The sequence below is a fragment of the Liolophura sinensis genome, chromosome 8 (genome assembly GCF_032854445.1).
Source record: "Liolophura sinensis isolate JHLJ2023 chromosome 8, CUHK_Ljap_v2, whole genome shotgun sequence".
NCBI classification, from domain to species: domain Eukaryota; kingdom Metazoa; phylum Mollusca; class Polyplacophora; order Chitonida; family Chitonidae; genus Liolophura; species Liolophura sinensis.
Genome location: NC_088302.1, coordinates 22,556,179 through 22,580,831, shown reverse-complemented (window position 1 = coordinate 22,580,831; position 24,653 = coordinate 22,556,179). Strand labels below are relative to the sequence as shown.

The window sequence follows — 24,653 nt, the reverse complement described above, 5'->3', positions numbered from 1 at the left end:
AAACAAAATGAAAATAATGAAGAATTTTACATTAGCAGATATAACAATAAATCAGTATGGACAAAACAACATGGATACAACCACGCTACAACATTACACAAAATTTATTCTATATTCCATTTAAAAATAGAAATGATATTTGTTAACTCTGAATGGCTCTTACAGATATCACAATGAACATTTTACTCTCACAATTTAAACGAGAAGTTGGCAATTATAAGCTCAAATGTCTAAGCTAATTGTTCATGTAGGTCTACTGGGTCTGCATATTACAGCCACTGTGTACGGCTAAACTTCAGCATAGAAGCCATGTCAAGCCAAATAAGAAACTGTCATAACAAATGATAGAATTCGAAAAGCTTGAAAAAAAAGATGCATTTAAATGCTTTAAACTGTTTCCAGCAAGGAAAACAACTTGCGATGTCGAAATCATGAAAAACCAGTACGGGTATGTTGTTGCCTACAACCTAATTACATGTACTTGTTTTCATTACAAACCTTTAGGGAAAATATTGAAAAGGAGGGAATTTCAGGTAGCTCATGAAAAAAAAAGGCTTTTATAAACAGATACACATCTGTATTAAAACCTACACCTAGATAATATGTATCTGCAAAACACACACAGATGGTTTACAGTTACTTCACAACGGCATAAATGACACACAAATAAAGATTAAATATGTACATAAAACCATTTCTGATAAAACTTTTTACCTTTTTCTTTCTTCCTACGTTTACAATCATAGTCCAGTCTCCTGCCAGAGAGTTTCTTCCTATGATGCTGAAGAACAGAAAACCGCAAGAACATACAATTCACATCTTCATCCTTATGCAAATAGAAAGAATTCTGTTTTTCACAACATGACTTATGTGATCACAATAAAACATGACACCTGTCTTTGATGTTACATGTTTTGTAATTCGTTTAGCAAGAGGACACCAGAACTACATACATGTAGGCAAGATTGTATGTGTAACTCACATCCTAGTCATACAGCACGCCACTGACACAGCAACACATGTGACTGACACAGCAACACATGTGACTGGCACAGCAACATATGTGACTGACACAGCAATACATGCGACTGACACAGCAATACATGTGACTGACACAGCAGTACATGTGACTGACACAGCAGTACATGTGACTGACACAGCAATACACAATTGTCATCATACAGAACTCATAGTTACAGCACACTTTCAACATTTGAAGGATGCATGAGGTAAAAGGTATTATAAAACAGAGCGTACGGTTTTACGGAAAATTAAAATAGATGTGCCACAGAAATGAGATAAATTTTTTTCTTTAATTTAGGCATGTTTTATATTTCTTAATAACCCCTCCATTTTATGCATATTTTAAGTCAATGGTCGGAAATATTTGGAAACGTCATCATCGATGAATATACTGGAACTGTGCCCCTAATACTGGCTCTCTCCTAAATAAACTTGTTTTGATAACTATCACCTTTGACATTAATCACCATAGCAGGCTACTCTTAATTTCTCGACTGACCGTTGGGACCTTAGGAAAACTGTACTTTAAAGCCATTTTTGAAGCCACAAGAGTAAAGCAGAAAAGCCTTTTGTGCTTTCATATGTTAGGCCATATCACATACTCCATATAAAGAAAAATCTCAAGCCGTTCATGTATGCTTTAAAGTTACTGCAAGAGGGTACATGCAGATTTTGCTTGAATATCATTTGGAGTCAAACACTCAACTTATACGTTACAATTCAATTATAACATTTAATTCAAATATTTGAGTTTAACTTTTATACCAATCCCACAAATTATTAACATGTATGACAGCCGTTATGTTCACGAGTGATGGGGGAAGCAGGGTGGGGAAAAAAACACCCTGCAATTTTCCATGGCGGCACAAACACACCAATTAGACCTCTCATCATTTGTCAGCGGTACGCCGAAATTCACGTCTTAAAAACATATAAGCCTGTCCGACACCATTTCATTTTTATGCATTAACAAAGGAGATTGCTAACAAAGATTAGCATTTTTAAGGCATTTGGCATCTTGCCACTTATTAGTACTTCAATTACAATTTATAAAGCAAAGGAGTAAATCCGACTGCCATAAAGAAATTCTAAACCAATGAACTGATTACAATGTACTTAAATGTACATATCATTACACCAAGACATATACAAGCAACACCCACTCAACACTTCATCCAAGAAAAATCTTCACTTGTTTACAATTACCAGTCCAAAAGTCGTGAGCTGTGAAGGGTTCTGGAACCTCAGCTCATGTCTCAAGCACTTACGTTTACTTCCTTTAAATCCTTGTTTTGTAACTGGTCAAGAGGATCAAGGAAGTTCTGCTTGACGGCAAATTCAAGGGCATACTTGGATTCTCCCAGCTGTTTGAATGCCTCTCCAGCTTCAACCAGACTAGAGCCTGTAGAAAACAAATAGCACAGAAATCAGCATTAATGTTAGAGAGAGCTTAAAACTGACTTTGTCATTATAGTTGATGTTCTTTATCATTATGGTTATCAATGAAGGTAAAATACAGGTAAACATCCACATAGTTAACATGCAAACCTAGCTTCTGGGCCTGAAAATAAAGCCATGTTAAATCCAGGTTTATATTAATGAATCTGCCTTTGGGCAAGACTTGATAAATTTATACTGAAAATTACTAACAGGATTTTTAAAAGATAGTAGACACACAGGCTCAAGAACCTACAAGAAACAGATGGATACCCATTGCTACAGCAATACTCATTGGCCAATTTGGTCCAATACCCATTGGCCAATTTGGTCCAATAGCCACAGGCCAATTAGGTTCAATACCCATAGACCAATTTGGTCCAATACCCATAGACCAATTTGGTCCAATACCCATAGGCCAATTAGGTCCAATACCTATAGACCAATTTGGTCCAATACCCATAGACTAATTTGGTCCAATACCCATAGGCCAATTAGGTCCAATACCCATAGACCAATTTGGTCCAATACCCACAGGCCACTTTGGTCCAACAACCACAGGCCAATTTGGTCCAATACCCATAGACCAATTTGGTTTTGAGAAACAGCCCCCAAGGACAATGAGTCATTGTTACATCAAAAATGGATTGTAGCGCAATGCCTACCAGGTTACAATGTATCAGCCTTTATTGTAATGCTGTACTGTCGTTAAGTAGTGGAGAAAGCACTCGTAACTGTAGACCCTTGAAAAAGAATTGAATTCAAAATTGAGGTTGAATGCGCACCACAAAAACCCAGGAGCCTCTCACTAAAGCAGTCACTGAGAATTCAAGTTTAGTTCATGCTGGCTTCCTCTCTGGCCACACGAGTAGGTCTTCCAACAATTGTGGATGGTTGTGGGTTTCCCCAGTTTCCTCTCACCATAATGACGGCTGCTGTTGTACACGTGGAAGTGAAATACTCTAGAGTATGACTTAAAACACAATTCAAATAAATAAATAACTAACTGGTACAAATTGACTTCTTTCCGGCTTGAACCTGCCTCTTCAGTGGAGGCATGTACCATGTTTTAATACTCAGACATTTTAGGCATAAATGCTAGATGCCAACTGATAGCTATTACACCCGCTCAAGACTGTGGAGAGCTGGGAGACTCTTACTTCCACACCATCCTAACGCATCAATGATATACTGCATAACAAATGACTTCATGGGTCTCAACGGAGATCGCAATCGAGTGCAGATAACTTCAACACTGGCCAGATAAACACATGCACCCTGGCATACAGGACAAGCTGCCATACTATACATATACATAGAACAGAGGGTTCACCAGGCACTATGGAAATACAGCCACCATGGAGGTGTGCCCGTATATGATGCCTTCAGAATACCTAATCAATATTACACCATGCAAGCCTGCTTTATATAGTAACTGGTCATTTCTAGCAATAGACGTCCCACACTCAACCTTGATTTGTCTCGTGGGAATATCATGCCCTTTATGTCATGGCTGTCACTCCAGGCAACACTTGTACCCAGCTTCATGTATTTACCTGTGGATGTTAGAGCCTTCATCCTGCTCATGCTGGCTTCCTCTCCGCCCATAAGTGGGAAGGTCTGCCAGATGGTAGTGGGTTTTCCCCGGGTTCTGCCCTGTTTCCTCCCACCATAATGCTGGCCGCAGTCGTATAAGTGAAATATTCTTCAGTATGGTGTGAAACACAAATCAAATAACAAATCAACAGAGTCTTCACACTGCATTTAAGTGCCAATCTACACACAACCTTTCAAGGCAGAATTTGAAGTGATCACATGTAACTAAAATCCACAGGTGCATGTCTAAGACCTACATGCATGCTGTAGGTCCACACCAACTACTAACGTCTTAATGTTGGCAGTTAAAATAACTTAAATAATCACCACATAATGAGGGGTTTTGTTTAAATTGTGCTACCTGGTTTCCTGCCGCCATGTAAATGTATTATTCTTGAGTATGGCGTAAAACACAAATCAAACAAAATAAATAAATCAAATTTTTGTTATACTTGTAGTTCTAAAATATGGAATTGCAGTTACAAGCTTCTGCAAAGTTTCTTGAAAACACTATCTATATCTGTCCAGCAATATCCCATACAGCTGAAGGCATTTCAGGCAAAAAGACTTGGTTTTCAGTGCAGACTGAGCCATGATGACAAGCAGGATTAATGGGAGCATGGAGAGTGCTCTGGCATGTCATAAACACCTGTTTTCCACAAAAAGAGCAGCAGTTTATTGTCAGTATTAGATGACAGCTGCTGAATCCAATTATCTGTAGAAAAACACTATAAATGTCCATAAAACACCATAATTATACTCTTTATGGCAAATGTGAGTGTTGTTAATTAAATTAATTACCCCTTAATTTTTTAATTGTGAAATTTAAAAAAAAATTATATTCTATACATAGCTTCAACTCAGGATGTGATTATATCAGTTGTGCACATGTATATGCATATAATCTGTCTCAAACATATATATGTACACTTACATGAATCACCAGACAAAATAAGTTACAAATTTATTCTGTCACAATAAAACCCCCAAACCTTTTGAATCAGAATACCCATTCAACAACCAGTGCAGTGAGAAACCGATTTCACAGGCTTTATAAATTCCAATGCATCCATTCATTGAATGTAAGGATCAGAGCAAAAAAAAAAAAAAACAAAAACAAACAAAAAAACAAAGATCTCATCTATTCTACATGTATTTTGATGTAACAGTGCGTTGCTGGGATTTACCACAGAATTAACTTGAAGGATGTAAGGCTAAGGTGGTGTCCATTATAGAAAGCTGTATTTGCACAATGATAGTATATGGAATTATGCCTTTGATGTTCCGGACAATTTCTGCAAGCAAACAGCATAACATTCCAAGGCGACAGGAAAGATATATACATGTGTATGCAGTATATATACCAGCAGTAGGTTTACATGTTATTCAATATCATGCTCAACAAATACACCTCTTCTGGAGTCTCTCAGGACAGAGTTTGAAAGGCAAGCACTGTTGGTTGATATGCTTCAAAGATTGACCATGCAAGCTTTTAGTCCTCTCTCAAAACATCGAAATCCACTCATTTCCACTTAGACATTTTAGTGTCCTTTAGAATTAACCCAACCTTCTGTACAAGTACATGTATACACACAAGTAGATATCCCGGCACTCACATGATTAATTGGCACTACCTATACCCAGCAGACCAGGAAGTGACCCCTCACCCCTGACTACTGCCACATGACACCCCCCCCCCCCCCCCACCAGAGGGGTACTTGTATATATATATCAAGTTTGCACTGCAAATTATGGCCCAAGGCTTACAGGACGCTCTGGGCTGATCAATGATGCTTGGAGATGACTTACACTGTACATGTGTACATGGTCGTGTGAACATGCATGTGTCGGTTCAACACTTGCCACAGTATTTTTATAGCATGCACATATGGAAATGGATGCTGATGTACATCACATTGTGGAAGGGTATTTCAACATTTAGCTATAATGTAGTATTGCAAATGAAACTTTATCTGCAATATACTGCAGTTTGTACATGTGTGTGCAGGCAAAAAGTCGCTTCGGTCCTTCCTCATCCAGCTTAGGGGCACTATTGTATGAAATCATATAAGTACGCCACATATATTTACAAAAATAAGAAATGGTAAACATGCATGTCAAACTAATTAAAAATTCTGAACCCAAACCATTGTGTCTGAAGATAAAGAAATTTTACAAAATGCAACTCAACATGATACTTTCTGAAACCTTCAAGTCTGTGATTGGAGACATTTGTATGAAATTCTGCATCTCTCCAAATTACTTGATTATATATTGAGTGATGCACTAATTTTGTTCACCAACCCTTGACGTGGGATGGACAGACATACTGTACATGTATACACGTATATACATGTGGCACTCTCAGGATGGTTACAAGAGCCAGCCATGATCCATGTACGATGAGTCTACATGAAGGTTCTTTGTAGAATGGACATGAAATACTGCCATCACTGGAAACTTGTTGCAAGTTCCTCTGTAATCATTTCAGCCTACAGAGAATTATCTGCTGGCCACCGTGCAAATGTGACCATTACAGAGTATGGCAACGAATGGTCATCAGAATGCTTTAAACTGATCGACTGTGATTTGGGTGAAATCAACATCTGCAGAGGTGGAGGTTAAGGGAAAAAATAACAAGGATTTCGTTGTTGAATTATTTAAAAAAAGAATTGTGTTTGGATGGTTTACCAAAAAAATGGGTCTTCATACGGCCTATAATGAAGTCAAAATCAGTTTTTGAAGAACTAGAGGAGAATTAGAGAGCCCAGGACCACTGGTAATAAAATCCTAGCACCTTTTCCACGACAAAACTTTGACAGCTTTTATCTCTCTTGTGATGCTTGTGTGTTAATATTGCAAACACTATCCTTTATGCATGCATGCACATTTTCGATTCAGGCATCTTTTGCCACTTCTATTCTTTTCCATTGGGACGCTGGTGGAGAAAACTTAATATACTGTATTTCTGATTGATACCAGAACAGCTAGGGTACGTGCAGAAAAAACAGACCAATATATTCAAATTATATCAATGTTTTTTAAGTTTTTTCAACTTTGTACCCCGATTCTTACCAAATGGTGTTTCCTCGCCCAACTCCTTGCCGTACTTGAGCATGGTTTCCCCAAGAGTCCCCTCTGGCTGGGGGTACATGGTGTGCTTGGACTGACCTCTAAGCTTGGATATTGAATTGACGGCCACCAATTTGGCTCTGGAAGCTGTGAACAGAAAAAAATAAACAGTTTTGTCTCCCCATTTAACATGTTTATTTAACTTATGTTTTGCACCGTACACAATTTTTCAATAAAATGAAGGCAGATGGCTTCATTGGGGTAAAAACATTCTAGATACAAATTTGAATGGTTTAGCTGGCATGGAAAGAGTAATGAAACTGACATTAGAAAATGTTTCTTTTCTAATTCTTTTACACAAGTGAACCCCTTCTTGTTGAGATATCCAATTCACTGAATTCTGTGAGTAGATTGTGACTGTATGAATGCCTGCAGTTTAACTTTCCAAACATTGAGGAACCAATAACTAAAGTAACAAAATACAAGCAGTTTACAGGGAGGTCATTTGCATCCTCATAATTAAACTGGCATTTTTAAATTTTATCAAAGAAAATTTTCTTGACAACAATTAATATACAGATGCATAAAACATGCATGTAAATGCTAAGCAGATGTGCATGTTATATGTTAATGTCATGGAATCGAACATAATTAAGCCGATCCAGGTAACACTTTAGCTTGATTAGTTACACAAACTTACCTGGATTTGGCTGAAGAAATTCATGTGTTTTTATCATAACCTCATCCACAAGCTTTCCCATAACATCTGTTTTCTGAAAACATTGGAATTGTAATAGTATCATATATATATATATATACAAGGACATGTATGGCATGTATCAATTTGCTTGTCTTGGAATATTGCCAATTAACCATGCTACATAATCAACATTTACCGAAAAGATGTACCACATTAGAATTTACATGGAGCTTTAAAATGCAGAGCCTCATAAAAATCAAGGCTGATATTTGTACATTTGATTGTGTACATTTACATGCAAATGTTTAGAATACGATACGTGTACATGTACACGTATGGTGCAGGTGAAAAAATAGAACTAAAATTTCATTTTGTTTTATCCTTCAAATAACACAAGATCATCATGCATACAGCGTAGAATTTAGCTGTAAACCATGCCTACATGTAAAAATGAAACAGAAAAAAATTTTAAAATGTCAATATACTTGCAGTCAATGAGATAAATTTAATATTCAGAGAATTTCTAAAGATACACAAAAAGCTAGAGAAAATAGTTCCACCAGAATTTTAAAAAGTAAAATTTGTCTTGAAATAAACACAAAGAAAGTGGATCGCTGATGAGATAATTAGGCATATTTTGAGGAATTTTAGTGACGACGTGCAATCCTAATAACAGATGTACATGTACATGTGTACACAATTTCACACAAGCATGAAAAGGTACATGTAGCTGTAGTCCTGACCGATGCTTATACCATAATTCTACAACCTGTTCGCATGTTTGCAAGGTGTTTTCTCAAGCATATTCTGTAGGCATTAGTCTATGTAGACTGATGAAATCATACTTTTTGTGGAGCTTGAATTTGGCCAATCCAATCTGTGGAGTTTTGTGTCCAAGAATCCAAAAACTTAGAAATAATGGGCAGATAGAATGAGCGCTTGTTAAGAGCACACAAGGGGGTAACTGGAACACATGTATTTGACGCCCACGAAAATGGTACATGTAATTTTAAATTTCACTTCCCAAAAATCTTTGTTTAAAGTTTGCTTAAAACTACTCAAGAATACATCAAATACCCTAAGTGACCAAAAATTTCGTCCATGACTAACTTGCCCATTATTCCTGATTCTGAGAGTTCTATTGAGGTTAGAAAGATGTTGTGAGGTTTGCTTGGAACACTGGATGATATTCTACTAGAAAATTTTCAGCACAAAAATGATATCTCGTGACATTTGTTTGTCTCTCTTAAAATACACTTTAGTGGGCAAAATTTTAGGTCATTTAGGTATGTGCACTGTATGACCATGGTCAGTTTTGTAAATGGTGGAAACAAATAGTGCAGAAGTAAGCATGGCTATCTCTTCAGGGGACTGGCAAATTTCCTGCTGTATAGATGCTGCTGACACAGTCAAAGCAAGTTTGACTGGTCAAAGCCTAGGGCAATTATTTTACATGTATTTTATTTATTTATTTTAATTATTGTTTAATGGCATACTCAAGACATTTTTACTTACAAGACTACAGTCAGTTTTATGGATGGAGTACACCTGAGTGCCAACCTTTGGCGAGCTAATCACAAATTTTCCTACATATGAAAAAATAATTATGGAAGACAAGTGTTTGACTGTGCAAACAGGGTTTTCATTTTGAATTAGAGAAGGAGACCAGAGCTTAAAAGTAGGCAGCTGAATTGAAAGTGATTCTTTCACAGTTACTATTGGTTTAAATGGTCAGAATATCCAAAGTAGACGGCTACTGGGATAGCTGTAGTCAGCAGTCTAGTACAATGTACATGCCCTTTTTGACCCAGACCCAAACAAACAATAAAAGGAGGGAAAGGGGGATATCTACAATCCTGTTCAAGACTAGGGTCGAACCCCCACCTCTTGTGCTCTAGCCACTGAAAGACCCTCGGCCATGGCTCCCTCTCCAATTTAATATAATCAATATTATTACTATAAGCAAATAGACAAGTGTATTTCCTCACTGAGCTCTCCTTTCTCTTTCTTCAACCCATGTTGATGGGCGGTTTACAAATACACACTCAGAGACTAATTGATTTAGAGGAGAAAAACAATATGGCTATCCCACTGAAATGCTGGCCTATGGTGAGAAGCCCACGCAACCTTCGTCATGGGGCTCAATCAATACCCACGGATCTGCCCCCTCACGGTATTACATCAGACAGAGACAGATTATACAGGGTTGGGGGTGGGACAGGACGGAGCCAGGTGAACAGAACGAAGGAGTACATGGAGCTGTACTACATGTTTGTATTATACAACCAGCTCAGCGTCAGGCTTTGTGTATTCAGGGTACAGCCATTTCATTTATTTATCCATATTTTTCGATGAATGTTTCACTTCTTAATCCACAACTGTCGCATGGTTTCAGAAAACATTCTGTCATGACCACTAGCCTGGGTCAAAACATGGATATGACAAAAAATGTAAGAAAAAAAAAATCCTTAGATACATTTATATATGTGCATGTATCAATTTCTTGGAAAACTTCAATGAAAGTGCATCGCACCTTAATGTCTCTCCCTCTCAGCGCTTGTAAGATTGTGCAGTCAAATGTTTGTCGAAATAGTCCCATCTGACCAATATGATGTGCATATCTCGATGTCACAAGTGGAAAAGTTCGTCAGCAACTTGCCAAAGGTTGGTGGTTTACCTCCAGATACTCTGGTTTCCTCCACCCATAAAACCATGTCATCATCGGGAAAAATTCTTGAGTACTAGTATAATATTATTAAAACAACAATCAAGAAAATAAAAAAAAAAACTTCATAAATACCATGTGAATGTACTATTCATGGTAAGTGTGATGTAATGACTACATGTACATGTATGCATATGGATGATGGACGTATGACTGAACTGAACCAATTCAATCTTCTGAATTTCCTTAACAAATGTTTCTGGGTGACCCTATACACTAGCCGGATGACCCCGAGTGAAATGTTCATTGCACAAGAACTAGATGTTTTTCCCTAAGCCCCCACAAAATCTGTGCCTAGAAAAATTGGCCTAATATAAATCAGATTTTCAACATCTGCCTTGATTTAGAGTAATGGCCACCAGAACCCACACTGCTCTTCCTGAGGGGTTTAATGGTGTTACTGAACCACAGGCAGACATAGAATCATGAGCATGCACTGAGCCAAGGACTGACGGACTAACGTACCACTCAGACCACAATTACATGTACATCTGCATTAACTCCTTTTTATCAGTCTTTTTTTCCTTCCCTGTTTCTTGAAGGAAGTCTCAATTCTTCTGAACATTGATAAGGAAGAACATTTTTTTTTTTTTGCAATGTAGGAAATCTTCTAAAAGGCTCCACATGTTTTGTTCCAGGAAGTGGAATGTTTTGAGAGGAAATGTTCAAGTCAACTGAGACTGAGCACAGCTTAATGTACATGAACATGTGAATCATCATGAAATGCCATGTCTGTGGTAAAAGAACTTGACAGACCATAAAATAAGCAAGCTAACAGCAATTATCTTGCACGCAAATGCTCGATGTCCTACAAGTATATGTATTTAAACACAGATAAATGAAACAACTCTCAACATACGCAGTATTTAAATGTCAAACAGGTGAATGAGTTTAATGATGTGAAATAAGCTTCAATGATAAATATTTTTAGATCACAAATGTCATTACTATCAGAAATTTCATTGAAATGAGGCTGCCAGCTACATGTACCTGCACTGAGCCTGCCACATGTACTTTAGTAAAAAATGTAGGTGCTTGATGACTTTGACCAAAGCTCCTATTTCACGTCATTTCATGCATCTATTTAGGATACTGTAACTTACCCTTTCCATTTCAATGAATTCATCATCAAGCTCTGTCCCTTTAGCACCACCGATCTTTTCACTCATATACTGCAAAAATAAAAACAAACGATAATTAAAGTTGTTACTTTCCTTACAGCAATACCAGTGGCCAAGCATCAAGGTCCAATCGAATGTCAAATTAGAAAACACTATGAAAGTAATGCACTGAACTAATTTGCCGCGAATGGAAAAATTACGCCTTGGAAAACATCTGTTTACCAACAGATGCTAACACACATAACGACGAATAGCTTTATTCAACTGCTGAAGTACTTCGACAATGGAAAGTTCAACACATTCAACCTGCATGTACAAATTGAAAAAGTATTTACAAAACAGGCCACATGGAGAAAAAGCATGATAAAAATGAAAAATAATCAACTGGGTTTGAACCCCAAATAACCAAATAACATATACAATGCGTCTGGTACTGAAAACAACCACACGGCGTCTTGATCGAGTCAGGCCTTGGTGATCACCGCTCCTGGCTGACAATGTACATTTCAGGTTTTTTGACACATGGCGTGCAATTACCTCACTCTAGCCTCCCATCTGGTTTGCCTGGGCTCAGTTCAATTTTCAAAGTGGATGAGGGCAGAGTGCATGTAGGCGACAGGAAATGTTAGGAGACAATAAATATGAAATTTTGGTCCAAACAGTTCGAAGGAATAAGCAGAGTTGTGTGTTGTTGTTTTTATAAAAGACCCTCAGTCCAAAGCCATGGCCTACGGTTTTCTGTGTGGCATCCTAAAGCCTGTCTCTTCCTTATGGGCACGTAAGGTCTAGAACTGAATAGAAACTGGAAAGCGCAATATTCTTTAACGGTTGAGTTCGGCCGAGTAAGAGTAACATGTTTTGGGGTTGTCATGTGTGGATGGACATTTTAGGTATATTTCGCCATGTCTTTGGAATTCTACTCCTGATAGCATGGGTGTATGGGAGAATGCCGTCGGGATTGTTGAGAATTACCCATGATGCACTGCGAATAGTGCTGGCTTTACGCGCAAACACTGAAAATTGTGTGTTGATAGCTGTCAATAGGAGGGATAGTTGTTCATTTCTCAGTTTGAGTGACAGATGGATGATCTATGGGGCAGGTTACCTGCAGCACATGTATACTAATGCACAGTTATCTCCAAAGTCTATGTTAAATGCACGGGCTTACATTTCTATTTTTTAAGTAGGGTGGTGTCATTTAAATATTTCTAGCGAAAAAACGATACACTATAGCTCAAATCTGTTGGCATGCACCAGAAACTACATGACTGGGGCTACAATTTGGGGCAAGTCTCAATTCTAGTTCTCGAGTTACAGCCTGTTGAAATTACGTGACTATGGTCAAAAAAGATTTTGACCAAATCTCAAAGCATTACAAAGATAGGCAAAATCCAAAAGCTGATTCGGAATCAGTGTTGCCAAATACTCAGTGATTTTTTATTTATTATCTTGGCAAGGTTAAGACATCTGAAGACATCTGAACTCTTTCCTCAGTTTATTGTTCGCGTTAAACCATGCTTTAAAACACGTTGTTGGAAGATTCTCTGGTGGCCCTATAATCATCTCCTGGTAGACTGTAACATTACTACATTTTCCACGAGCAATAAAACATAAATACATGTAGATATTACACGTAGTTGATAATAATTGCAGCACACTTAAGACACTCATATATATTGTACAAGCATGACTGTGAACAGAAGTTACATGTACAATAAATCACAGCCCCAATCAGCAAAACAGAATAGCTACACGTAATGATTCACTTACACTTAAAATTTCCTTAGGCCAAGCTCTATAAATTTACACTGGACATGTAGCTCCCTATGTGATGTTTTAATAGCTGAAGTCGACAGCAAAGTACATGTAGATGTCTAGGTCACTGAGAATGCCAGCTGGGGCCTCTATGATGTAATGTCTTGACACGTAGATGTATTCTCTGGTCAGAGAGAAATCTCTACCAACTTGTGCCATTGCTTGCCAACAATTATAACACAAAACATTATATAGTACAAGCAAGATACATGTACATGTCTACTGTACTTAAAAATCTATATGTATATTTTTTAAACATCGTATTATATTAAACTGCCTTTGCCCAATTTCTAACCAGTAGAAGATTGTCATATACACTGTACGTGTAGGATACAAATAATTCTGCTTCAGGGATTACATGTACATGTCTAATGCTTTCATATCCATAACATGTTGTCTTTCATAGAAAATATGTACCCTATGTCCATGTACAAAATATCAATGTACATTTACAGGTATGTATGGACATATAAGTGTACTTCATTATTTTATTCTCCAAATAATGAGTACTTGTCAAACAGCAGTTCATCATTCTTTGTAGCTTTGGCTTGAAAATTTCATATCCTTCAGCTGTGAACAAATGTTCTTTAGATAAGCCTATTAGATGATATACCATCAACATTGAAGTTGGCGACAAATTAACATGTTTACAAATACAGTGTACAGGGAAAATTGCTGATGGATGTTTCTTATATAAAAAGAAGAACAAAAAAAACAACAAAATAAATAAATAAAAAAAAAACAAAAAAAAAAACAAACCCCGAACAAAAAGAAAACACATTCCTACATTAATAAAAACTGGTCTGTGAGTTATTCTGAGCAGATCTGACCTATATGTATAAATCTGCTATGAACATTAGATGATGTTTTATATCTGGAACTGGAGGCTGCATGGCTTACGAGACAAGAACCGATTCTTTTTTTGTATACCTTCACATATGTATTGCCAAATATGTAGACTGAAGATACTCAGCTCAACCTGAAGTCAATAGAAAATACACAATGCGTGCCAGAAATGCTCTCTATTTACACAGGTCAAAAGGAGAAGAAAAGAAAATCATCCATAGCCACTTCCTCAACACAAACAATGTCACACGGTTTTCATAAGGCTGATTCTATTTCAACATTACAAAGGTTAGGTGACTTGTGTCTACGCAAACAATGCATATTTTTCCCCCTAAAATTCTCTAATAGAATTCTGCTATGATGTCGGATACTGCTTGTACATGCACAGTGTAGTTGTAGTAAAATGAACATGCATTATTGTACATGCATTATTGTACACGTACATGTACATGTATTAACGAATGCTACAGTCACATGACTCAGAAATCTTCAGTAAACACCGAGCTCAAAGGCAGAAGGCCTACTTACCATCTTAATCAGATATACCTAACTCTTCAACATTTTCAACCACCACTGCGACCAATATTTTGCAAACATTCTAAGAGGACTGTGGGGTGTAGAGAAATGATTTGCACAGTCTAATGAAGCTTGCATCTTAAGCGACACAATCATTTTTAGCATCATTTTCATAAGAATTGTATGCATAAATTTCCCTGAAAAAAAAAAAAAATTCATCAGTGGCTGAAAAGGTTGAAGGTTTACAGTACGTGTTCTAGCACTGTCCACCCTGCAAAGACATAGTGACCCGGTTTTATCAGTTAAGACCCTGGGGGTCTTTTTGCAATAAATTTGCCAAATTTCATTCCTGTCTCACTGTCATTTCATCTGGATATGAATTGTTCCAGATTTTAAAATTCTGTAACAGATTACTAAGAATCAAGCTTTATTCCCTTCAATTTTGAGTTGAAATCTGAATACTCTGTTGTAATGAATGTCGATAGCTAGTGTATGAATGTACCAACATGGTTTAAATTTATTTATTTATGTGATAGATGTTTTACACTGTACTCAAGAATATTTCACTTAATACGATGGCAGCCAGCATTATGGTAGGGGGAACTGGGCAAAGCTCAGGGAAAACCCACGACCCCCAAAGGTTGCTGGTAGACCTTCCCATGTACAACCAGAGAGGAAGCCAGCATGAGCTGGACTTGAACTCACAGCGACCGCATTGGTGAGAGGCTCCTGGGTCACATAAATGTGCATGTACATATGCATCAGAATGCTCTTATACAGCCTGTACAGGATATATATTACATACATATTAAGAACTTCATGTACAACAACAAGTAAGTAATGGCTGGAGGACTCTAAACATCAAAAATGCACTTGTTCATAAGATATTCCAAAGGTACATGTGCATACAATCTCTGAGGTCTGAGGGATATACGAAAATGACAAAATCAGTACTGTTTCATGCAGTGTCTTTACTTATGAAGACTACATGTACCAAGATGTGTGAGCCACATGTACATGTATTATATTTACACTGTCATGCATACTTTCAATTTGACTTTTGAGACGAAACTACATCGGTTGGATTGGCCAATTTCATGGCTTCACAAAAAGTGTAATTTTGTCATTCTACACAGAAAAATGCCTCCATCATATGCTTAAAAAAACACCTTGCAAACACGCAAAAAGGTTGAAGAATTACAGTCACAATGAAAAAATGACACCATCTAATAACAATTAAACCCTGAATGACTGCATGGACACACCCCCTATAACTTGTTACAAAGACATCACTGTGGTAAAGCCAAACAGAATAACAAACCTTTACATGCTTCCTGCTACAATTTATATGGCAATTTTCTCAGGTAGAGCAGTAATCATGTCTAATACAGTTGACCTTTCTTATGAAATGTGATGGGTAGAAACCATTCTCTGTAAAACTGACATTCATTAAAGCAGTATACACATGGCTGATGCCTTTGGAAGTTCTTGTATGTGATCTTGGCCACCAGACCAAAGGCTTGACCTTTACCACAGATCTCACCTGAGGCTATATGAGGCAGTCAAAAGAATTTACATCGTGCTGGATCTAACACGATACAAGAATAAAAATGACAGTGGTTTAACATGTACCATGTATGCAATTTGTACTGTGGCAGTATGAGCGGGTCAGTAAACTTGTTCTTCATAAACATATACTTGTTCATTTATTTGATCGGTTTTCAGTGTCAGATTAGTGGCTTTTTCACTCATTCAATGACATTAAAAGTTTTACCGGCATGACTGTGAACTTTTCTTTACTGTAAATGTAAACTTTTTGCATGTTTGCAAGCTGTTCATGCATGCAAATTCTGAGGGCATAACTCTGTGTAGACTGACAAAATTATACTTTTTGTGAAGCTCTGAAATTGGCAAATCCAACCAATGTTAGTTTCATCAGAAATTTGCATAAATTACACTTAAAATTGCTCTTATATATGCTGAAAAAGTTGAGGAATTTGGGTCATATTATGATGTATATTACATATATGCCCACACATTTGTACTGTTCTAGGCTATAAAAACATTTCCATGCTGAATAGTTCATTCATCAGGAACAATAAGAACACTATCTTATACTCTTCCGAATGAAATGAATAAATGATTAGTTTCCCACAAATACCAGATGTTTGGGAAAGTATAATGTAATAGGAAGATCAATAATGGTTTGACCTCAATCCATTGCTACAGCACGCACACCTTCACAAATTTGTTAAAAGGAGACAGGAAAATTACTCAAGAAATCTGTTAAGGGAATTAATATGACGGCCATACAAACGTGCTTCCTCTTTCATGTTTATCAGAGAGAAAAAGAAACGTGCGTCTTCACTGATGCAATGACTTGATCTGAAACTCAAAGATCCAGCATGATGACATGTACACAACATACAGGTACAAAAACACATGTTACATGTACCTCAGTACTTCTCATGTTTAGGACAGATATTAGCTGTGCTGAAAGCAAAGAATTACACTGCTCTCCTAGTTATGGGGAAAAGTAGATATAAACATGTTGTTTATTTGATGATTGGCCATGTGGAAAAAAAAAAAAGAATCTTAATTATTCCTGCTACAATTAAGTGTATATTAGTTAAAAGAGCGGATCAGATGTCCCCAAAATGAGAAACATTCGGGTATATGGGGGTTTTCATGGCCTACAAGTGAACTATATGATCAAACATGTATAGTCAATGGTTGTCTCTGTTGCCTTCTACTTTAGACACATTAGTCATTAATTTATAAATTTTGTTTCATTGGTGTTTTACGATGCGCACACATATATTTCATTAATGTTCATCAGTAAACAATGGGGAAAAAATCTGACAGAGCTTAAAGAAGATACATCTTAACAGGTACATGTATATTTCATATCAATATCAATTTGTCCATCTTAATTAGGCATTTTTACCAGTGATTTACATTCACTTTATTTCAATGGTGCAGACAAATATTTTGTAATTGAATGTGATGAATAGGGTTTATGGGTGAATGATGGCAGAAATTAGATGGATCTCTTAAAAAAGATTACTGCACCTTGCCAGGTATTGTACAATCTGTATGTGGCAAGAAACTTAACCAATGCGGCAGGCACCTGATCAGAGCACGTGCCCTCTAAGCCCAAGCAATTTTCTAAGAGGAATTTTCTTGCCCACGCAATTATTGACCATAAGACTAAAAGTACATATTGTCACTTGATCCAAAGGGATAAAATAACATTTACATGCAAGTTAGACCAAAATTCTCCTCAGTTGTTGTTCTTATCAGATCTAAACTCAAAAATCAATTTAATTTAAATCAATTAATTTTAACAGAAAGTCAGTTGTCTGAGTGATACTAAAATGTATTCTCCCATTACAGTAGATTATTTTATTGAATATAACACGTTTTATTAATTTAACAAAAAGATTCTACGAGACTAACATGATATAATGTTGAATATGACAGAATATTATGTTATAATACCTAAAAATAGACTCTGGCCTCATTAAGACAACCAAATTTCTGTTAAAAATTAACAGATTAATTTTTTGAGTGTAGATCATCATCTCCAAATTGTATTAAAAAGCCCGATGCCATAACGCATAACGTCACAGACAATGCCCCCTCCCCCCCCCCCCCTCCTTGGACTCTTGATAACAATATCTCACACGTATTCAATAATGTGGAGTGGCATGAATATGAGGTTTTACAACATTTATCCGAAGAAAGCTTCCATCAAATGGCCATCCTTGGATTAAATCGAGCAGAGCCAGTCATTTCTGTGGAAAGCCTCTCACACTAAACAATTCTTATCATGATGTGTGACAGAATTATGTCTGGGCTTTAATTCTTACCAAGAATTTAGAGATTGGAAATGATTAAACAGGATGCCCTCAACCAGGATCTATAGAAGATAAATATAAATATCCCCTGAAAACACAGACTTAAAGTCCAAGTTTCAGTCTTGACTGTCATATCTATTACCGAAGAAGGAGAATGAAGTCATGTACATAACTGCATGGACCAGGAAGACTTTGGCTAAGGGCAAAGAGGGATACAGTTTTTTATAAAAGCTATACAAGTACATGTATATGTATATCTAGGTTTGCTGGTCTGAGTACCAGCCAAGCTGTTGTAGCCCTCAGGCACATGTGGTTGTGGAACTTGACACCCCTGTGATGGTCATCAGAGAATGCCCCTCACAGGATATCTTTCTAGTCTGTCATGGAGTAAGACAGACATTGTAAGGCTGCACAAGCACATACTACAAACTATAGCAAATCTTACTCAAATGACACCTTAACACAGGGAAAACATGTACATGTAAATACATGTAGACTTGCACAGGCTTAGCTTTCACATGTAGCCCGCACATACAGAATGTACAATATCTAGCCATTTCATTATTTTCAAGTGCAGACTGGAATACTGAAATAATAAAGAAATAAAACATTTCAAATTTGTACGGCACATATAGATTTGATATCATTTTAGTAACAAGAAGTGTGCATGTAAAATGCACAGTGTATACATGTATACATGCTCAAGTAAAAATACATTACTGTGAATGACCCAAAATTCCATCCATGGCTATTTAATTAAGTTGCTCATTTGGCCCCATTCTTTATAAAGTTCTACTGAGCTTAGATAAAACGGTGTTTTAAGGTTTGTTTGGAAGGTAGATTGATATTTTTCTGGGAAAATTAAGTTTTAGCGCAGAAAGTAATATTCTGACTCTAAAAATCATCAAAGGTTTAATATCTTACATCAAAACTGTAATACTTCAACCTTTTCCCATGTTTATTCAAGCATATTCTGAAGGCATTATTCTGTGTAGACCGATAAAATTATACTTTTTGTGAAGCCCTGAAATTGGCCAAATCCCACCAATGTAGTTTGTCTAAAAAAATCAACGTAAAAATGTGCGTAAATTGCACTGAAAGGTGCTCTTTCCTGTGCAAAAAAGGTTGTAGGAATAAAGGTACATGTACATTCAGTTGTATAAACTTACTGGAGATGTGTATGAAGGATTTCATGTGTACATGCATATCCATATTAAAACTGAATGTATTTATTACTCAATTCATATAAAATTTAAGGTACAATTAATGCTAGAAATTACCATGATATGCAGGTTCAGGTGTAAGATGCATGTTTAATGTTTGTATCAAATCATTGTTAAAGCCCACAGTTCAAATTTAAAAATAATGTCACCAGGCAATGAATTCATCATACAATTAGTAGACTATACGTCATCATGTATACATACAGTTGGAAGGGAAGAAAAATGTTTATTGCTTCTATATTTACAAACATATACGTTTGTGTATTGCTTTGTTCTAGACTCGGAGACTACATTTATAATTTTCAAACTGAATCTCCTGGCAATGAATTGGCCTACATGCAGATTCTATTAAGGCTCGTCATTTACCAAGCAGAATTAAATAAACACATGCAGTTACATTGTATTTATAGGCGCCACATGTCTACAATGCAAAGAGTAGACAAGAACATTATATCCTAGCAGTGGTGAGCAATGACTGGCCTTCTCTAGTACATGTGTATGAAAAACTTTTGGCCAGGGATAAAACCATTTTGGCAGAGAGACAGAAACCAGGATAAAAACGGACGAAACTCGCAACACATTATTTTCATTTTTAGCACTTAACTAAATTCAGAAGACCCTTCTTTAAAAAAAAAAAAGAAACTAAAAACTAAAGAACCTAATTCAAAAATTTTTCCTTGACCAGTGAAGGTCAAAAAATAAAACATGAAACGCATCTAATATATGGAAAATGTAGGCTTGAAAAGCTTTCTTGTCGGAGATATGTTTACACGATTAGAAAAGCTTAAAACAAAGGTTTATTCTCAATTTTATTTTTCTTCCATTTTTGGATATTTAATATTGGCTGGTCAGTAAAACACATTAAAATTGTTGTCACCCAGCTTGGGTAGAATTGTACCAACAGTTTGCTGAGCTCGACTTCATTACTCCATGGAAGCATCTTCTAACATGATTGACACACGTACAGAAGAGAGGGGTTCAGTATTTAGTTGTTCATATGTAAACGCTAAACCTCTGATCAACAAAAATGTCATTAATATAACAACCTCTGGCTGCCTATACAAGTTAGCTATCTGCATGTGCAAGATCTGTACTCATAATACTTTGACCTGCTGCCAGGTAAATGTACGTGTATATATATATGGGCGAAAGAAAGGAACAGATGACAGTTGCCATCTAAATTGAAGGTCTAACAAAATAACACCACTGTCACAGGCCTGCAATTACATGCACATGTGAACTGTACAACAGATTAACAGTTTTACCTTTTCAAAGGCCTTCATACCGGAATGTCTTTTCCTCTTGAGTGTACATGTACATGTATATATAGTAAACTGAATACATCAGATGACACAGAAGACAATGTGTCATTCATTTATCACCAGCCTGAGCCAATCTTACAGCCTCATTCCATTGCCAATGCAAACATTTATTTTTATCAGTAATTGTTCTGGCCAATTAGTACAGTTACCACTGTTCATCTACTTTTTGCTCCTCAGAAAATAACAAGATGAGGTTAAGTCACACCCTGCTTTATATTAATAGTACATTAGCAAAACAAGCAAAACTACTGATGGCAACAGTGTACACTGGAACTCAGTATCAGTCTAGTATCAGTTACATATCTCTAACCTGAACAAGTGTAACACCTATTCAAGATCTGTACATGTAAACATATGTATATAAGATCCAATCTGTGATTTTAGTTCTTCTAACAAAGCAACATCATTTCAGTGATCTTGGAAAAACAATTTAATCAAAGTAATAAAAAACACAGTCTGTTATAAATACCAGATACCAGATACTGTACATGTATTTCCCCTGCTACTGAATCAACATACAGTAAAAATTTGAAATACTATTTTACAGCTCTCTTATGGAACTTTGGATTAAAGATTCTTTGTAGGTTAAAAGTGGCATACTGATACAAAATCTGTCCTACAGGTATTTTTGCTTATTGAACCCTAAACAAACCATTTATAACCAAATTTTATTTTGAATCGTCAAAAGGAATAAAAACTTGATGTAGAACTATAGTACATGTAGTGAAGTTTGCTGGAATGTGGACCTTTGTGTGCTCTCTGACATATTCAAGCTTATTTTGTTACTGTAATTTTTCAACCTTTCCACATATTTACAAGCTGTTTCTTCAAAGATATTCTGAAGGCAGTATTCTGTGTTGACTGATAAAATTATACTTTTTGTGAAGCCCTGAAACTGGCCAATCCAACCAATGTAGTCTTGTCTCCAAAATTAAATTAAAAATGTACATAAATTGTACTGAAAGTCATTCTTTCATGCGCGAAAAGGTTGAGAATTTGGGTAAGTAACAACTGGATCATGGATATAAACAGTGCAACAACAGTAAGTTCCCCCCAAAATGTTGTTTGATATCTCCCTTGATATATACCAGATTGCAATGAAATTTTGCACACACCATTCCAGGAATCCGGCGTACGTGGTATATCAAGGATTAACGTGGACGTGCAGTTGTGCGCTAATGGGCATGCGTAAACTGAAAATCGGTCGATTTTGAAAATTTCATAAAAGGAGTCAACCAGATTTTTCAACGCACTCGCATTGTGTTGATGAGGCGTGCGATCCAACGTTGCAGTATGGCTAACCACTCTTCCTGAAGGTGGCGTTTGAAATCGTCAAGAGTGGACTCCATCCCACCTCGACGAGAGACTGATTGTTTCAACTGATCTCAAAGATGTTCGATGGGGTTTTAAGGGGAACTTACTTTTGTTGCACTGTATAGATACGCTATCCACGTAAAAATTCAATGTTTTAAAGTACCAAGCCAGCAGGTATGCTGTTTTGGAGGGTTATTCATGTAATAGATGGAGCAAGCGATGAGATGAGGTATCAGCAATTGTCAGTTCTTGACAACTGTCAGTTCAACTTGTGTTCTACACTCGTTAAACATCCCCTGAGCTCACAATTCCTGATACCCCCATCCAACCGCTTGCGCTTTCTGTATAATAGCTAATTTGTGGATTGCGTTTATCATCACTACAGTGTAGGTGATAGCACTTCACATGTACATGTAGTCATGAATATTCATCATGCATAATCTAAATACCAGCCATGCAACAGCTTGATTCTGAAAATCCTGAGAACTATGGAGAAACAAACTGCATTTAAATAGAAACACTTCACCCACTATAAAATATCACAAGTATGCTTTATAGAAAACATAGATTGGAAAATCAGTGATATGACAGCAGTGATGACTGACAGACCTGAATTACAACTGAAAGGACAGATGCCTCAGCCTAAATTCTTCAACTTCATCCAATGCAGACTTTCAACCTTCAGGATAGGATTTCAACTCTGACATTTCTCTCACTATAGAACTGGAAAGTTTTATTGTTTTTATGGATGTCTTTGTAAATTATCCACTGCAGTCTTTTCAAACATACATAGACCTAATCAAAATATTCTGCCCATTGGTGAAAAATCTTAGAATTGTATAATTTTTTCGGCTCCTGCTAATAAATAAGGCTAATTTTCAGTGAATATTTTCAAGCACTAAATACAAACATAAAATTCTCATGAATTAAACAGCAACACTACACTGATTTTTAACCCACAAGCTATATGTAGTTATTGACATAAAACCCTTTACGAATGCAAATCTGACAGAATTAGATTTGAATACAGAGCTCTTTGAAAAACCAACTGCACAAAGCATGCACCATCTGGTAACTGTAACATCGACAACGTGAAATGCTAACAAAACAACAGAATATGTTTATGAAAACATGAATCAGCACAAAGCTTTTTGCCTAGTTCAAAGGACTGTGAAATTTTGTTATTAATGTTAAAGAAAAATATTTTGTGTCCACCTCAACTATAGGTTTGTTCTGTTTTTACTGAACACAGTCAACTCTTCTACATTTGCATGCAATGTACATATCAACATTCAATGCAGCTACATGTATTGTAGAATACTTGCATAAGATTTTTGACCTGGTACACAATGGTATGGATCAAAATGCAAAAAAAAAAAAAATTGAAAACAATAAAAAAAATATTATTGGACAGTTAATTTATCATGGTGAAAAATCCAGCATATAATTGTAGGAAGGCGATAATGAAGACTCATTGTACATGCACATCCAGCTATTGTAGGTGTTCGTATTCATGTACAATAACAGGTACAGTAGTACTGTATGTTTATATGCACATGTATATCTATGGATCTATGCATGTACTCATGGAATGCACAGCTCAACATTTACAAACAACTTCCCATCTATTCATTCATACATGCACAAATATGAAGATATTTGTACACAATAACATATAGGGCACTCACTGTTTATTTATACAGAGTCTTAATAAAGCGAATTCTAGGGCAGCCCCACCCAAGCTACACTAACATGTCTTTATCTGGATATATTCTGCCTTGACCCACTCCATCTCACCCCACTTCCCTCTTAACACTGTTACATATACAGCAATTATTGAAAGACGCAGAAGTGCTACTGACAACTGGGGTGACTATGACTTGTCACTATTTCAGGTCAACTAAAACAGGAAGCCAACAGCCTATCGAGGAAATTAGGTCACAATAAGAAAAAACACACTGACAGTGTTGGCTATTATAATGCGTCATTTCCACATGATAAAACTACCTGCACGCAGTGCGTAAACTGAGCATGAATCTACAAGTGCTCAAAATTGTACTTATTTTCCTGTCACGAAGCTCTC

General features: G+C 36.5%; 1 protein-coding gene across 4 annotated transcripts in view; it reads right to left on the bottom strand.

Moving 5' to 3' along the window:
• Nucleotides 1-24,653, bottom strand: part of LOC135473115 (endophilin-A3-like) — a 44,811-nt gene that overhangs the window by 16,171 nt on the left and 3,987 nt on the right. For 3 of the 4 annotated variants that reach the window (XM_064752942.1, XM_064752943.1, XM_064752944.1), the window contains exons 2-6: nt 11,657-11,725; nt 7,829-7,901; nt 7,132-7,275; nt 2,292-2,425; nt 714-781 (exon numbers count right to left, since the gene is read on the bottom strand). In XM_064752942.1, coding sequence (XP_064609012.1) covers nt 714-781; nt 2,292-2,425; nt 7,132-7,275; nt 7,829-7,901; nt 11,657-11,725 — 488 coding nt within the window. The remainder of the gene's footprint in view (nt 1-713; nt 782-2,291; nt 2,426-7,131; nt 7,276-7,828; nt 7,902-11,656; nt 11,726-24,653) is intronic. The other variant, XM_064752941.1, reaches the window with a different exon arrangement.